A 17,808-nucleotide genomic window follows, 5' to 3' on the forward strand; every position below is an offset into this window, starting at 1 on the left:
TCCAGCTTACATTATATTGGAATTCTAAAAGGAGAAAATGAAGAGTATAAGAAGGAGCTGCTATTCTAGACAATCATGACTAAAAATTTTCTAGAATTGTCTAAATACATCAATTTTCAGACAGAGAAAGCCCAATGAATCCAAAGCGGAATGAAAAGAAATCCACACCTCAATATATCACGGTGAAATGACAGAATATCAAAGATAAACAATCTTAAAACAGAAAAGACAGGGTGCCTGGGTGGCTCAGTCAGTTAAGCGTCTGCCTTCAGCTCAGGTCTTGATCCCAGGGTCCTGGGATCGAGTCCCGCATCAGGCTCCTGAGCCTGCTTCTCCCTCTGCCTCTGCCTCTCTGTGTCTCTCATGAATAAATAAATAAAATCTTTAGAAAACAAAAACAAAAACAAACAGAAAAGACAAAGCATCGCAGGAGGCATGGGAGACAGAGTCCTGACTCACAGAGCAACAACAGATTCAGAATAAAGAGTAACTTTCAACGAAAGAGTAACCCCTTCAATGGGCTGAAAGTAATGCAGTCTAGAATTTTCTGTCCAGAGAATTGTCAAGAATGAGCACACTATAAAGGCATTTTACAGAGATAGTGTGAAAGTTTATAGAAGGAGAGGGAGAAGGAGGAGGAGGTGAAGGAGAAAAAGAAATATAAAAGTATGTGTTTCAGGGAGATGGAAATTGATCTCAGATGAAAGCTGTGAAAATGGTGAGCAAAAATACCATTACATGGATAATCCAGTGAATCTGGGCTATATCAAATAGTGATAATGATGAGGGGGAGTGGCAGGCAGAGAGAGAAGCAGGCTCCCTGCTGATAATTAAATATCATATTTAATGGATATTTAATTGACAGCAGGAAGGAAGGTGTTTAGAATTACAATACTAACTAAAAACAGCATAGTAAACAAAGGGGGGGGGCTGATCCAAGTTAAGTAGTCTAAGGTCTTTGCATTGATCAACTAACTTCAGAATGTATGAATTAAAGCACTTATATCTTCCAAGCTCACAGACTGAAAAGCTAGTAGAGAAAAAGGTTAAAGAACTCAATGCAAAATAAGGGGTAACAGAAGGGACAAGCGGAAAATGTGCAGTAAGTCTGCTGAGATAAATACAAAGTTATTAGTAATCACTGCAAATGTAAATGGATTAAACTTTCTAATCAAAGGGCAAAATTTTTCAAATGGATTAAAAAGCCAGCTATAGTCTGTTTACAAGAGATAACTAAAACATTGAGTTATAGAAAGATTAGACATCAAAGAGTATAACGAGGGGCCCTTGGGTGGCTCAGTCGGTGAAGCATCTGCCTTCGGCTCAGGTCATGATCTCAGGGTCCTGGGATGGAGCCCCACGTCAGGCTCCCTGCTCAGCAGAGTCTGCTTTCCCTCTCCCTTTGCCCCTCCCCCTGCTCGTGTGTGCTCTCTCTCTCTCAAATAAATAAAATCTTAAAAAAAAAAGAGAGAGTATAACGAAACATACCACTAAATTACTAACCAAAAGAAAACTGGAGTTGCTATAGTGACATCGACTGAAATAGACTTAAAAGTAAAAGAATTATTACCATAGAAGGTAGCCATTAAACAACAACAACAAAAATAACAAAACAGGTTCAATTCACTAGCAACTTATAACAATTCTAAGCTTGATGCACCTAATATCATAATGCAAAACATGCAAAGAAATATAATTGATAGATATAAAGGGAGAAACTGGCAAAACCATCAGGAGGGTGTGTGATTTTATCCTCCCTCTTCCAGTAACTGACAGATTAAGCAGACGAAATATTAAGTTTGATATGGTGGTCAATTATAAAACATTCCCCCTAACATTCAGAATTGTGTAATGGTCAAGAGAACAGACTGCAGGGCTGCAAACCTGGATTCAAATCCCAGCTCCGTCACTTATTAGATTAGTGACTCACCTTCCTTAACTGTAAAACAGGTATAATAATAGTACCTACCTCATAGTACCTACCTACCCTATCTAAATATTTAAAATATTTAGAGGAGTGCTTGGCATACAATACAAAATTGAGAAGTGTTAACCAGTCTTTGCGAGAATGTGGGAACACTGAGGAAAATTCACCACATGCTGGGCTGTAGAACCAGCTTCTGTTTATTTCAAAGCTATGATCTCATATAGATTGTGTTTTCTGACTACAAGGAAATTAAGTTAGAAATCAACAATAAAACAATAATTAGCAGGTTATAACTGGGAGGTTTGGTTATAGACTCAATCTTGTAATTGTTACAGGTATATTCAGATTTTCTATTTTTCTTAAGTCAATGTTGGTAGCTTGTTTCTTTCTAGGAGTTTGTCCATTTCATCTAGGTTAGCTGATTTGTTGGCACACAACTATTCACAGTATTTCCTTATAATCCATTTGTTTCTGTTGGGTTGGTAGTGTAGTGATGTTCTCTCTTTAAGTCCTGATTTTAGTAATCTGAGTCTTCTTTTTTCTTGTTTAGTTTGGCTAAAGATTTACCAATTTTGCTGAGCTTTTCAAAGGACTGACTATTGGTCTCATTGATTTTTCTCTATTGTGTCTCTATTCCCTATTTCATTTCTTTGGCCTTTCATCTTTATTATTTCCTTTCTTCTGCTTGCTTTGGGTTTAATTTGCACTTTTACTACATTCATAAGGTAGAAGATCAGGTTATTGATCTCAGATCTTTCTTTTCTAATATAGGCACAAAGTGTTTTAATTACTATTCTACATGATTTCTCATTTACATTATCATTTCTTTTTGATAAATTAACTCATTCTACATGACACTACCTTGATACCAAAGCCAGATAAAGACATCACAAAAAAATCACAGGACATCACTTACAAATATCAAAGTAAAAATCCTCAACAAAATACCAGCAAATCAAATTCAACAGTATTTTAAAAGGATTAGACCCCATGAAATAGGATTTATCTCAAGAATGAAGGATAGTTCAACATAAGAAAATCAATGTTAATACACTACACATTAATAGAACAAAGGGGAAAAACTTACATGATCATCTTAATTGATGCAGAAAAGGCATTTCACGAAGTCCAACACACATTCATGATAAAAACATTCAGAACACTAAGAATAGGGACACCTGGGTGGTTCAGTCATTAAGTGTCTGCCTTTGGCTCAGGTCATGATCCTGGGGTCCTGGGATCAAGCCCCGCTTCAGGCTCCTTGTCCCCCTCTCCCACTCCCCCTGCTGTGTTCCCTCTCTTGCTGTTTCTCTGTCAAATAAATAAAATCTTTAAAAACAAAAAACAAACACTAAGAATAAAATGGAATGTCCTCAATATGATAAAGAGTGTTTATGGGAAAAGCCAGTTAATATCATACTCAGTAGTGGAGACTGAAGCTTTCACCCTAAGATCAGGAACAAGATACCTGCTTACACCCCTGCTATATAACCATGGTATGGGAAGTTCTAGCTAGAGCAATTAGTCAAGGGGAAAAAAAGGTATTCAAATTGGAAAGGAAGAAGAAAACTATATTTGCAAATAACATGATCCTGTATATAAAGATGAAGAATCCACAAAAAAGTTACTAGAACTAATATCAAAGTCAGCAAAGCTACAGGTTATAAGCTCAAGACACAAAAATCAGTTGTGTTTCCATACACCAGCAATGAACAACTGAAAGGGGAAATTAGGAAAACAATTCCTTTACAACAGTATCCAAAAGAATAAAATATCTAGATATAAATTTAACAAAGGAGTTGAAAGACTTGAACACTGAAAATGGCAAAACATTGCTGAAAGAAATTAAAGACATGAAAAAATAAAAAGATACTCCAAGTTCATGGATCAGAAAACTTAATATTATTAAAATGTCAACACTACCAGACGTGATCTGCAGATTCAATGCGATCTTTATCAAAATTCCAACATCCTTTTTCAAAGAGGCGGAAAAGCATTATCCTCAGACTCATATGGAATTATAAGGGGCCCAGAAATCAAAATGATTATGAAAAAAACGTAGAAGTTATAAGACTCGCGCTTCCGGATTTCAAAACTTACTACAAAGCTACAGTAATTACAACAGCGTGGTACAGGCATAAGAACAGATATATAGGGGCGCGTGGGCAGCTCAGTCGGATAAGCATCCAACTCTTGATTTCAGCTCAGGTCATGACCTCAAGGTTGTGAGATCGAGCCCTGCACTGGGCTCTGCACTCAGCATGGAATCTGCTCAGGATTCTCTCTCCCTCTCCCCCTCCGTTGCATTCTCTAAATGAATGAATGAATAAATAAATAAATAAATAAAATCTTAAAAAAAAAAGGGGGATATATAAACTAAAAGAACTGGGTCCAAAAATAAACCCATACACATCGATGGCCAATTGATTTTTGACATGGGTGCCAAGACAATTCAATGGGGGAAAGAATAGTTTTTTCAACAGATCATGCTGAAACAACTGATTTCCACACGCAAAAGAATTAGGTTGGGCACCTATCTCATACCATATATGGTGCTATGGTGATCAGTGATCTTTTATATTACTATTGTGCTTGTTTGGGGGCACCACAAATTGCACCCACATAAGACAGCAAACTTAGATAAATGCTGTGTGTTCTGTTCCACCCACTGGCTGTTCCCCCATCTTTCTCCCTCTTCTGGGGACTCCCTATTCCTGGAGACACAACAATATTGAAACGAAACCAATGAATAATCCTACAACGGCCTCTGAGTGTTCAAATGAAAGAGTCCCACGTCTCTCACTTTAAATCAAAAGCTAGAAATGATTAAGCTTAATGAGGAAGGCGTGTCAAAAGCCAAGAGGGGCAGAAGGCTAGGCCTGCTGCATCAGACAGCCAAGTTGTGAATGCCAAAGAGAAGTTCTTTAAGATAACTAAAAGTGTTATTCCAGGGGCGCCTGGCTGTCCCTCCCCCTTGCTTGTGCACTTTCTCTCTCCCAAATAAATAAATAAAATCTTAAAAAACAATAAAACAAAAGCACTATTCCAGTGAACACACACAGTAAGAAAGTGAGATAGCCTTATCACTGATAAGAAGTTTTAGTGGTCTGGACAGATCAAACCAGCCCCAACATTCCCTAACCAAAGACCTACTCCAGAGCAAGGTCCTAATTCTGTCCAATTCCATGAAGACTGAATGAGGTGAGGAAGCTGCAGAAGAAAAGTTTGAAGGTAGCAGAGGTGGGTTCATAAAGTTTAAGGAAAGAAGCCAACTCCATACCATGAAGGTGCCAGGGGAAGCAGGAAGTGCTCATGTAGGAGATGCAGCAAGTTCCCAGAAGATTGAGCTGAGATCATTAATGCAGGCGACTACACTAAACAACAGAGTTTCAATGTAGAAAAAGCAGCCTTCTATTGGAAGAAGATGCCACCCAGGACTTTCATAGCTAGAGAGGAAAAGTCAATGCCTGGTCTCAAGGCTTCAAAGGGTAGGCTGACTCTCTCATTAGGGGCTAATACAGTTAGTAACTTTAAGTTGAAGGCAGTGCTCGTTTACTATTCCAGAAATCCTAGGGCTCTTTGGAATTATGCCAAACCTACTCTGCCTGTGCTCTCTAAATTTTTAAATTTTTTTACATAATCTCTACATTCAACCTGGGGCTCAAACTCATGATGCCAAGGGAGATCAAGAGTCGCATGCTCCTCCCACTTAACCAGCCAGGTGCCCCTCCCTGTGCTCTTTAAATGGAATAACAAAGCCTGTGTGACAGCACATCTGTTTACAACATGGTTTACTGAACATTTTAAGACCCCTGTTGAGACCTACTGCTCAGAGGATTTCTTTCAAATTATGCCTGTTCTTTGACAATGCACCTGGTCACCCAAGAACTCTGATGGAGACATACAATGAGATTAATGTTGTTTTCACGCCTGCTAACCTAGCACCCATTCTGCAGTCGCTGGATCAAGGAGTAATTTCAACTTTCACGTCTTACTACTTAAGAAATATATTTTTGTAAGGAAGATAGTGATTCCTCTGATGGAGCTTGGCAAAGTTAATTGAAAACCTTCTAGAGGGGCGCCTGGGTGGCTCAGTCAGTTAAGCGTCTGCCTTCGGCTCCAGTCGTGATCCCGAGGTCCTGGGATCGAGCCCCAAGTCGGGCTCCATGTTCAGCAGGGAGTCTGCTTCTCCCCCTGCCCCTCCCCCCAACTTGTGCTCTCTCTCTCTCTCTCTCAAATAAATAAAATTTTTTAATAAAAGAAAAAGAAAAGAAAACTTAGAAAGGATTCGCCATTCTAGATGCCATTAAGAACACTTGTGATTTAGGGGCGCCTGGGTGGCTCAGTCGGTTAGGCGTCTGCCTTTGGCTCAGGCCATGAACCCAGCATGATGGGATCGAGCCCCACATCGGGCTCCGTGCTCAGCGGGGAGCCTGCTTCTCCCTCTCCCTCTGCCTGCCTGTCTGCCTACTTGTGATATCTCTCTCTCTGTGTCAAATAAATAAATAGAATCTTTAAAAAAAAAAAAAGAACACTTGTGATTTAGGGGAAGAGGTCAAAATACCAACATGAACAGGAGTTTGGAAGAAGTTGATTGTAACCCTCATGGATGACTTTGAGGGGTCCTAGGCTTCCGTGGGGGAAGCGGCTGCAGATGTGGCAGAAACAGCAAGAGAACTGAATTTGAAGAGGGGCCTACAGATGACACTGAATTGCTGCAATCTCATGATAAAACTTTAATGGATGAGGAGCTGCTTCTTACGGCTTCACAAAGAAAAGTGGTTTCTTGAGAGGGAATCTACTCCTGGGGAAGATGCTGTGAAGACTGTTGGAATGACAACAGGGGATTTAAGATATTACATAAACTGGGCACCTGGGTGGCTCAGTCGTTAAGCGTCTACCTTCGGCTCAGGTCATGATCCCAGAGTCCTGGGATCGAGCCCCGCATGGGGCTCCCTGCTCCGTGGGAGGCCTGCTTCTCCCTCTCCCACTCCCCCTGCTTGTGTTCCCTCTCTCGCTATGTCTCTGTCAAACAAGTAAATAAAATCTTTAAAAAAAAAAAAAAGATTACAACTTGCTGAAAGCTGAAATGGCAGTATTTTTAGCGATAAAGTATCTTTAAATCAAGGTATGTACATTTTTTAGACATAATGCTACTGCACACTTACTAAAATACAATATCATGTGAACGTAAGTTTATATGCACCAGGAAACCAAAATATTCATCTGACTTGCTTTATTGTGGGATTTGCTTTACGGTGGTAGTCTGGAAATGAGCCCGCAGTACCTACCTCTGAGGTATACCTCTACAAAAATTAACGCAAAATGGATCAACGACCTAAATATAAGAGCTAATGCTATAACACGCTCAGAAGAAAACAAAAGGATAAGTCTTCATGGTCTTGGATTTGACAATGGATTCTTAGATATGACACCAAAAGCATGAGCAACCAAAGAAAAAAAATGAAAAATTGGGCATCATCACAATTAAAAACTTCCGTGCTTCAAAGGACACTATCAAGAAAATGAAGACAACCCACAGGATGGGAGAAGTTATATGCAAATCATCAATCTCATAAAATCATATCCAGAATGTATAAAGAACACTTATGACCCAACAATTAAAAGACAACCCAATCTAAAAATGGGCAAACTTGGGGCACCTGAGTGGCTCCAGTCGGTTAAGCATCTGCCTTTGGCTCAGGTCATGACCCCAGGGTCCTGGGATTGAGCCTCGTGTTGGGCTCCCTGCTCAGCGGGGAGCCAGCTTCTCCCTCTCCCTCTGCTGCTCCCCCTGCTTTTGCACGCTCTCTTTCTCTCTGTCAAATAAATAAATAGAATCTTTAAATAAATAAAAATGGTCAAACTTACTTGCATAGAAACTCTGAAAAATATATATAAGTGGCCAATGAATACATGAAAAGACACTTTTATCAACCTCATTCGTCATTAGGGAAATGCAAATTGTCAATGAGATGCCATTTTATACCCACCAGGACAGCTATAATAAAAAACCTGGGCAACAACAAGTGTTGACAAGCATGGGGAGAAATTGGAACTCAGACACCACTGGCGGGAATGTACCACGGATGAGTGCTGGCACCTTGAAAAACAGGTTAAACATGGAATTACCATGCAACCCAACAATTTCGCTCCTACTAACAGACCCAAGAGAACATCTACTCACACAAATACAGGTATATGAATGTTCATAGCAGTATTACTCGTAATAGCCAAAACCCAGAAACAATCTAAATGTCCATCAACGGATGAATGAGTAAGCCAAATGTGGTATTATCCACACCATGGAGTATTATTCAGCCGTAAAAATGAAATCAAGTACCAATACATGTTACAACATGGACAGACTTTGAAAATCTTACAATAAGGGAAAGAAGTGATGCACCAAAGGCCACGTATTGTATGATCCCGTTTATACTAATGCCCAGAAGAGGGAAATCTATAGAGACAAAATGTAGATTAGCGGTTGCCAGGGGCTTAGGGGGAGAGAGGGGGAGAGGGAGTGACTCCTTACAGATATGAGGTTTCTTTGGGGACTAGTGAAAAGGCTCTGGCATTAGATGGTGGTAGTGACCACCCAACATTACAGGTATACTAAAAACCACTAACTGTACACATTATAGTATGTGAATCACATCACAAGTCTTCAAATCATTATGTATCAAAATTGTGTCACTGAAAGATGCACCTGGAGGGAAAATTATCACCTTAGTATTTACATAGAAAAACCAGCCCAGGGGTGTCTGGGTGGCTCAGTTGGTGAAGCATCTCCTTCAGCTCAGGTCAGGATCTCAGGGTTCTGAGATCGAGCCCTGCTCAGTGGGAGCCTGCTTCTCCCTCTCCTCCCAGCTTGTGCTCTCTCTAGCCATCTCTGTCGTTATCTCTGTCACTATCTCTCTCTCTCTCAAATAAATAAAATCCTTAAAAAATATTAATTGTAGTTTAAAAAGTTTGCTGGAGGGTGCCTGGGCGGCTCCGTCAGTTAAGTGTCTGATTCTTGCTATCAGCTCAGGTCATGATCTCAGGGTCATGAGATCGAGCCTTGTGTCTGGCTCCACCCTGCGCGTGGAGCCTGCTTAAGATTCTCTCTCCTCCTCTGCCCCTTTTCCCCACCTCTACTCCCTCACCCCATGCTCTCTCTCAAAAAAAAAAAGTTTGCTGGATACAAAATAAATTTAAAAGGTCACCTGCATGTTACTGTATCAGCAACTATTATTTGGGAGATACAATTTTAAAAGAGATTCCATTTATAATAGCAACAAATGATACAGTATCTAGTAATTAACCTCAAAGATATATAAGTCCTTTAGGTGAAAATTATAAAATTTTCTTGAAAGACACTAAGAAGACCAAAATAAATAGATATGCCACATTCTTAGACAAGAAGACTCAAAACTATAAAGGTATCAGTTCTCCCCAAATCGATCTATAGTTTCAGGACAATTCCAAATTAAAGTCTCAAAATGATTCTTTGTAGGACTTAGTAGCTGATTCTAAAATTCATACAGGAAAACAAAGGGCAAGAATAGCTAAGAGACTCTTGAGGCGTTCACCCTGCCCCCAAAGCAGGCCTTCTTATAAATCTCTAGCAATGAAATTGATGTGCTATCAGCAGAGGGAAAGACCAAGGGATGGAATGGTGAGCCCAGAAGGAGACCCACACATATATGGGAACTACAGGACAGAGCTGTCACCACAGGGCAGCGAGGAGAGGACAGATTTTTCAATAAATGATGCAGGAAACAGTTGTTATCTATTTGAGCAAAACCTGAAACTGGATCCCCATGAGGGGGAAGAATGCTTCAAAACAGGGCTGTGAGCCATGCTGGGAACACGGAGGACGTAGGACATGAGAACAGAGCAGTGGGGGAGTCTGGCAAAGCCAAAGATGTGGGTGGCCTTCAAAAGAAGAGGACCAGTCGCACGGTGAGGATGGAAGCTGGACCACAGTGGGTTAAAAAAACTGAACTGGAGGGGCGCCTGGGTGGCTCAGTCATTAAGCGTCTGCCTTCGGCTCAGGTCATGATCCCAGGGAGTCCCCAGCCAGGGCACAGAGGGAAGGGGCATGTGCAGGGTTCATGGGGATCGGGAGCTGGGGCGCAAGCTCTGAGAGGGGCTAGACGGGGGAGGATCCCAGGGTCCTGGGATCGAGCCCCGCATCGGGCTCCCTGCTCCGCGGGAAGCCTGTTTCTCCCTCTCCCTCTCCCCCTGCTTGTGATCCTGCTCTCACTGTGTCTCTCTCTGTCAAATAAATAAATAAAATCTTTAAAAAAAAAAAAAAAAAACTGAACTGGAAGCAGGAAACAAAACAGGGAGTGTGGTAAGCTAAAACATTTTGCTTTGAAGGGGAGCACAGCAATGAGTGGGGAAGTGGGGTCACAAGAGAGTTGCTCTAAGATGGGATTCTCCACAATGACACAGGACCCAGAGGTGATCGATGATGGAGCCAACGGCTTTCAGACACGTGGGAGAATGGGAGCCAGAGGAGGGGCAGGGCTGGTCCCTGTGAGCGCGGACAGTTCTGTCACTGTCACAGTCGAGAAAGCAGTGACGACGGGCACAGGCCGAGACAGGCGGGGCGAATACAAGAGGTGCCCTGCGTGAAGACAGCTACCTCTCAAGGAAGTGCAAGGCCGGGTCGACAGATGGGAGTAAGCAAGGAGGCAGGCTTGAGGGAGTGGGAACGTTCCTAATGGTTCCTAATCGGCAGGGGAAATGCTGGGGACCACGCAAGGTGGTCCTCTGAGGGGTACGGCTGTGAATTCAGAGGGCAAATGCTGCCCCCGTTGTGTGATTTTCTCTCCAGCCCCACTCAGTGGTCCTGGAGCTGATGGAGAGGGTTCAGTTGGGATTCTGGGGGTGCTGGGGGCGGGGGTGGGGAAGAGGGAGCCAGGAGCCAGAATGTCTGCAGGGACAAGATTACAATGCTGACTCGAACTAGTGAGAAGAGAAGACACAATGAGAGATGAAGGATAGAGCAACAGTGGGCTTAACAGGCCAGATGATTAGACGAGGCTGAGGGCTGCAGAATGAGGGAGCCCAAAGCGTCAAGGCAGAGGTCAGCCTGCAATGTCTGGTCCGGCTCCGCTGGGCCTTCAGGAGGGGTGGCTGAACTAAGGCGGAAGAAAAGGTCGCTGCCAGTGAGGATGGGGAGGAATCAAGAGCCCAGGCTATGGCCCAAGTCACCCGCATGGATTCAGAAGCTCAGGGAAAGGTGACAGAGGCCCAGGCAGAAAGACAGTGAGCCAGGAGGGAAGATTCCAGAATGAGGAGTAAAGACTAGTCAATCAACCTTCTACTCCTCAAAGCAAATCCCAGAGATCAGTACAACCATGCTAGTTCACAAATGAGAAAAACTGAGGCTCAGGGAGGAGACGCGCAGGGGGCGAAGCCCGAGAGCCAGGAGGCAGCCGGGCCCAGAAGCCACCCCTGGGCGCCCTGCGGGCCGTGAGGTCAGGTCACCTGGGTAGTTCCGGCAGCCGCCTGCGGTGCTCCCCCGCCGCCAGGTGCCCTCATAGAGTGTGGTGTTCCATTTGCGGACTGACCGGCTCTTGAGCGCGTCGGGCGTCAGGTTGCAGATCTCCAGGCGGGTGAACTCACGCATGAAGTCTCGGAAGGACATCCTGGGGTCCCGGAACAGAGGTGAGCCACAGTCCCAGCCAGGGCACAGAGGGAAGGGGCATGTGCAGGGTTCATGGGGATCGGGAGCTGGGGCGCAAGCTCCGAGAGGGGCTAGACGGGGGAGGAGGCTGCTCACCAGAACTCTCCATCCTCCATCCTGACCTGGAGCTGCTCCCGATCGTAAGGGTCCACGTTGTTCCACTCCGAGGAGCTGGGGGGGTGGGGGGGGAGAGAAGGGCACTGCCAGACGCTGGCAGAAACTGACCAGCCAGCCTCAGTCCCTGGAGCCCGTCCTCCCTGAGCCCAGGTCAGAAGGCCTCCGCGTGGTCAAGCCCGAGGTCCCAGTTCCAGGGGCTGTCATACGAGGGCCAGCTCCGAGGATGCCCGGCCTGAGCTGTATCAGGACAGTCCCCTAGACCCAGTAACGTAGAGATGGGCCCACCCTGCTCAGTCCTGAGCAGAGCCCCGTCAGAGATCCCAGAGCACTGACCAGCCTCCCCCAGCCTCCCCGGCCAGCGTCCGCTGCCCCTCACCCGTCACTCCAGGCTCCCGTCCACTCCACCTCGCCCCAGGGATTCCGCATCCGGATCAGGCTCACCCTCTGGCCCTGGTAGTTCACCTGTTCCCCAGAGCTCCCATGAGTGCCTGCTTCTGGCACGCACTTCAAACATCCCTTCCTGCCCCTCCCCCCTCATGGACCCTGCTCAGCACCCAGCACCGCACCAGGGGAAATACAGCCCTTTCTCTAGGAATTTACCACAGAGGGAGGCAGCTATGCACACAAACTACAGACAATCAGAGTAAGATAGACATCTCAGGATTAGTGGCCGCAAGACACAAGTAAGATGCCCGAAGAGGTCAAAGAGCCAGCCCCTCCCACGGCTCTGGTCACAGGCCAGACAGGCAAAGGCAAGCAAGGAGGCAGGAACCACCCTCCAGGGAAGGCCCCCATGTGGGCTGGTACCTGCTTGGCTCCTGTCACAGAGTAGGCGTGGCCCTTCACCAGCTTCTTGAAGGTGACGGCCTCCATGTCCAGAACGCTGGAGATCTGCACAGAGACGCACGTGCCATGGTGAGGGGCCAGGTTCCAGGGACCATGGGCATCCCCATCCCCAGTCAGGAGTGAGCCCCATCATAGGTCCCAGACATTCCCATGCATATACGACAGCTATTGGGAGTGGCAGGCAGGGACCCTGATTCCGCCTAATGCCCCCACATACGTTGCCCCTAGAAGGGGGGGGTCGTTCCACCAACGCCACCACTGGCAGGGGGGCCTGGGCAGCCCACTGACACTGCTTTGGCCAGAGCTGGCCAGACCCCGTGCAAACACACAAGTGCACACACGGACAGTGGTACATAGGTCCCCCAGAGCCCCAGGGCCCTCGCGTGGAGGGATGCAGTGAAGTGGAGAAGGGGGTGAGGACAGGCTGGAGTCAGCTAGGACTGGGGAAGAAGGTGGAGGGTGGGGATGGGGTTAGAGCTGAGGATGCAGTGATGGAGGGGGAGGAGCCTGAGATCAAGGGTAAGTGGTGAGAACAGAAAAGCAGCAAAGTGGCGGGGGCGGGGGGGGGTGAAGGAGGCTGGGCCAGCAGGAGCTGAGGCTAGGGAAGAGCTGAAGTTGGAGGCTGGGGAGCTGGACAGCGGATGGGCAGAGCATCTGATGACAGGACCGGGCAGCAGAAGGGCGGGAAAACAAGCTGAGGTCTGAAGTCTGGGGAACAGGAATGACACCAGCCATGAAGGAGGCAGATGGGACTGAAGTGACGGATGAGGCTGGGTGAGAATCCAGAGATGGGGTGAGGTGATGGGTCTGGAGCCAAGCCTGGGGCCAGGATGAGGCCAGGCTGGACTAGAAAAGAAGACAGGTTACAGGTGGGGGCGGAAAGGTCAAGGCCGGGTGCACTCACGTCAATGGAGCAGCCCAGGAGGGACCCCCGTTCCAGGGCCTTGAGGATGATTTGGTAGAGGTCGCTGGGTGGCTTGCGCAGCTCATACCACTCGGTGACCCCGCCTGTGAAGTCCTCGAAGCCCTCTGAAGTGCTGCCCCCAGAGAGGGCCTCGTAGCTGCCATTCACCCTGCAGGCAGCCCCAGGTCAGCACTCTGGCAGCAAGCCAAGACCCCAGGCCCCAGGGTCGCCTGCAGTGGCCCGTGGCCCCGACTCACTTGGCATAGGCCTTCTCGAGCAGGGCACTCCAGAACTCATTGCCTTGGGCAGAGTGCACAAACACCAGCTTTCCGTCCTTCATGGGCAGCAGGTCATCCACGACCACGTCCACCCATTCCCCAAACTGCCAGAGCTGGAGGGGACGAGAGCACAGTGAGCACCTGCTGTGGGATCTGCCCGGCCCGAGCTCAAGCCTCAGCTCTGCCATTTGCTAGATGCCTGATCACGGACCTCTAGATCCAGGAGCCTGAGCGAGGTCTCCTCTCGGAGCCTCAGTTTCCCTAGCCATAAAAGGGAACAGCAGGACCTTCCTCAAGGGAAAACTAACGATGATCACGAAGATAAAGCTTTTAGGACAGCATTATTGGTATTTCTAGAACAGACCAAGGTGCTTCCTCAAGTAGGGTGAGGTTGGAAAGCCCTGGGGGCTTGGCTCTCGTGGAACCAGACCCCTACCCCTCCCCTCTGCATTCTAGCTCATTCTAGGTCGGGATGTGTGTCTTGAGGGGGGATGTGGGGGGATACATTTGTAAATAAAGTGTGGATCAAAAATGTGGCATCTAGACCACAAGATGGGTGTGGTTCTCACACGCATGGGTTTGCTTCACAGATGGCGAGAGAAACAGGTTTCCTAGGGCCAGAGGCGTCAGGAGCCTGGGGCCAGAAGTGACCAAGTGCAATCGAGGTGGGAAGGAGTGCAGAACATCGGGGCAAGGGGAGGAGGTGGGCCCAAGTAGTGAGGTGGGGGGGAGGGGGACATGTGGAATGGGCCAATCAAGAGGCCAGGGAGGAGCGGATTAGAGGAGTGAGGGAAGGGGGCAGGGGAAGGGGCAGCAAGGCCACGCCCCTGCAAACCGGTGCGGACAGGTGCAGCACTTGGCACGGCCGGTCCGCTCGGCCCCGCCCACCGGCCCAGGGCAGGATGGAATAGGGAAAGGGACTCCCTGAGCAGGCGGAAGGAGAGAGCACCCAGGAGTCCTCGGGGCAGGGCTGGGGGCCACTAGGGCCAGAGGGTCTCACCCAGGATTGCTGGGGGTGTGTCTCTCCCAACATCAGCTCACTGAGAATTCCTTAGTGTGACTTGAGAAATGGGCCCTTGCGTGCAAAAAGGGAAGAGCAGGTTTAAAAAGTTTTAATCCTTTCTTTTCTGCAGGTCACCAAAGTGCAGGAGGAGCTGGGGGTGCGTGGGTGGGGAGACTTGCGCCATGGGTGGGGATGGCCACCGGTGCTGCTCTGTTTTCCCCAGTGGAACACTATTTATTTTTCAGACGGGAAACTGAGACCCCGTGGAGGAAAAGGACTTGTCCCACAGGAAATAATAGAGATCTTTCTATTCCTCCAAGCACTTTTTCCCTGATCTGCACAACCACACAGGAAAACTGCCAGCCAAAATACCTGCCTGCCCAGCCGTTTCACACATGACAGATCTGAGATGGCATCAAGAGGTCAAATTCTTTCTAGAGGAAGGACTGATCCCTGCAGGGCGTGGACTTAAGCCACCCTAACTTCAGACTGCTGTAGGTCACTGGTCCTCACCTCCTCCAGTGCCTGCTACCCCTCTTTTCCCCCATGCCCTGGTCCTAGGTGGATTCGGGGCTCCTCACCTGGAAATGGAAGATGCCGGCATAGCCATTCTGGAAGCTTTGGCCGTGTGGAACCACTCGATGCAGAAGCGTGTCATTGAGGGTGAGGGAGGCAATGGCGGCCAGGAGCCAACAGTCCCCTGGGATGGGAGGGACCCACATCAGGACTGCTCTGCAAATCTGCTCCCAGAGATGCGCAAGTGCCCACGCCGGGGAGAACCTGGGATTCCCTGGGCACCATGTCCCTCAGCTTAGAGAAAAGACCTAGGAATCTAGGCAAACCAGCCCAGCACTGATAGCTAGAGCCTGCCTGAGCTTGCAGGAGGGAGGGAGGGCTTAGGGCAGAGCAGGAAAGAACAGGCCTGGGGAACTACTCTGGAAAAAACACACAGAACCGCCCCCCCCCCCCACAAGAGCCTACCCAGTGCTCCCTGGCAGATGTCTGTGCGGGTAGCTCCATCCACAATGAACTGGGGGTTTGAGAGCAGCTCCTGCAAGAGACCCAGAGTCCTGTCTCTGGGCCAGCCCTCCTAGAAACTGGAAGCCAGCCACCCCAGACCCCACTCCCCACCAGCGACCTCGAGTCCTGTTCCCACTCCTCACCCAGGATAGGGGTAAACTGACTCCCATCCGGGGGGGGGGGGGTTCCCTCTCACCGTGGGACGCTTCCACTTGATGCCATAGGTTTTGGAGGAGTTGGGGCCCAGGTCCTTGTAGCCTAGGCTCTGGGGCACCGGGGGGAAAGCCTCATCACGGAAGAGGGTCCCACTCTGCAGGCAATGAGCCCGCAGCTGCTCATAGTCCTGGCCCATGTACTTGATGGCGTTTTCATGGCGGCCAAGGCCCAGCTCCTTGGCCCGCTGCTTCTGCACCTGAGCAGACACTCCCGTGCAGTACACTGGGATGATGATCTCCTCAGCCATCCTGCAGGACAGACCAGCCGCTCAGAACCCAGGCCTTCCCAGGGCTGGAACTGGGGCTCCTGCCTGCCGCTCAGCACCCTTCCTTTCCAAACCTGGGGTTTCCCCACCTCACTGCTCCCCTCACAGAACTCAAGACTCTCCGCCACCTCCCTATACCCGCAGAAGCCAGGAGGGGGGCTGCTCTGCCCCTAGGTGTGCGGCCCACCACCTCCCCACCCCTACATAATGCTCTCCCTTCCCACACTCCCATTGTCCTGGGCCTGCAGTCCTGTGCTCAGCCGGCCAGGCAGGTGGGGCAGGGCAGAGCCTAGAGACAACACAGTAACCCCGTCCCCAAACAGCCGAGCTCCTAGGCACCGGCCCCCCTTTCCCCGGCTTGGAGGCCGAGAACTCCAGGCAGCCAGGGTCCCCCTCCCCAGACCCCTGACACGGGCTGAATGATCCAGGGCTGCCGGGCCTCAGTCCCCTCCCCTCCGGCCTTCCCCCAGCCCAGCCCCAGGAGACTGGTGAGCGCAGGCTGGGCCGGCTGCCTGGGCTGCGCGGCTTGCCGAGCCCCCGCCCCTGTCCGGGCACTCCGAAGGCTCGGGGCAGGGGCAGGGGCAGCCCCTCAGCCCGGGAGCAGTGGCCAGGGCTCGGCGAATCCTGGCCGGGCCACCCAGCTCCTTACCCGGGGGAGCAGTGTTCGGGGGATCGCTGCAGTCCCGGCGGCTGCCTTCCCGGGTGGCGGCTCAGGGCAGGGCCCAACCAGGAAGAGCGCTCCTCCCCGCCCTCCTCCCGCGGCCCCTCCGCCCTCCTCTCCTCCTCCCTCCCTCTCCCGCTCCGGCTCCTACCCCGCTTCCTCTCCGCTCTCCCTTATCTCGGCGGCACCTTCTCCCACTATCTCTCTCACGGTGTCTCCCCGCCCCTCCCTCCGCGGCCAACTCAGCGAGAGGACAAATTGGTGAAAGGCAGAGTGGTGGCCCGGGAGGGGCCGCTGCGGCCCAGACGGAAGGGCACCGCGGGGGCGGGGGCGGGGAGCGCGGGGGAGGGCCGGGCCGGGGGTATTTTTAACCCGGGACAGCTGCTCCCCGTGCCGGGCCCGCCGGCCCCACCCCACGCGGTGCCCCCGGAGGGCATTCCCGGCCGCTCGGCCCTCCTCGCCGCCCGCCGCCCCCCACCCCGCCCCTGCGCGCCCCCCAGCGCGGGGCCGAGATTACCTCAGGCTGCGGCAGCCGCTCGGAGGGGGGGCCGGGCTGGCGGCGGGCGCACCCCTGTCGGACACCCGGGCACACAGCAGCCGGGGCCCCGCCGCAGCCCCGCTCCGCGCCGCCCCCCGCCCGCGGCTCGGGGCGCCTCCTCCCCGCCCCCAGGCCCCGGCTCGCTGCGTGACCTTGGGCGAGTCCCTGCCCCTCCCGGCCTCGGTTTCCCGGGTGTGTGCGCCGAGAATGGGACGGAGACGAGCGACGGCGGGAACCCATCTTTCTCTTGCGCTCTGGGGTTTCTTGAACCCGGAACCTGCGAGAGGTGGGCCTCCCTGCCCGCGCCCCCAAACCCTGGGCCCACCCACCTGGGAGCGCCCTTGTGCCGCC

The 17,808-nt window shown here is 49.9% G+C and overlaps 1 protein-coding gene across 4 annotated transcripts in view; it reads right to left on the reverse strand.

Annotated features, from left to right (window-relative positions):
- CAPN1 (calpain 1) overlaps positions 1–17,808 on the reverse strand; it is a 27,220-nt gene extending 9,412 nt beyond the window's left edge. Inside the window, exons 1-10 of one of the 4 annotated variants that reach the window (XM_078057786.1) lie at positions 17,787–17,808; positions 15,974–16,241; positions 15,739–15,808; positions 15,339–15,457; positions 13,734–13,867; positions 13,477–13,645; positions 12,534–12,617; positions 12,103–12,188; positions 11,706–11,780; positions 11,411–11,571 (exon numbers count right to left, since the gene is read on the reverse strand). In XM_078057786.1, coding sequence (XP_077913912.1) covers positions 11,411–11,571; positions 11,706–11,780; positions 12,103–12,188; positions 12,534–12,617; positions 13,477–13,645; positions 13,734–13,867; positions 15,339–15,457; positions 15,739–15,808; positions 15,974–16,240 — 1,165 coding nt within the window. In that variant the 5' untranslated portion in view covers position 16,241; positions 17,787–17,808. Of the gene's footprint in view, positions 1–11,410; positions 11,572–11,705; positions 11,781–12,102; positions 12,189–12,533; positions 12,618–13,476; positions 13,646–13,733; positions 13,868–15,338; positions 15,458–15,738; positions 15,809–15,973; positions 16,242–16,907; positions 17,049–17,070; positions 17,227–17,436; positions 17,545–17,786 lie in introns of those variants that run through there. The other 3 variants (XM_078057788.1, XM_078057789.1, XM_078057787.1) reach the window with 3 other exon arrangements.

Source organism: Halichoerus grypus, chromosome 11 (genome assembly GCF_964656455.1).
Source record: "Halichoerus grypus chromosome 11, mHalGry1.hap1.1, whole genome shotgun sequence".
Taxonomy (NCBI): Eukaryota; Metazoa; Chordata; class Mammalia; order Carnivora; family Phocidae; genus Halichoerus; species Halichoerus grypus.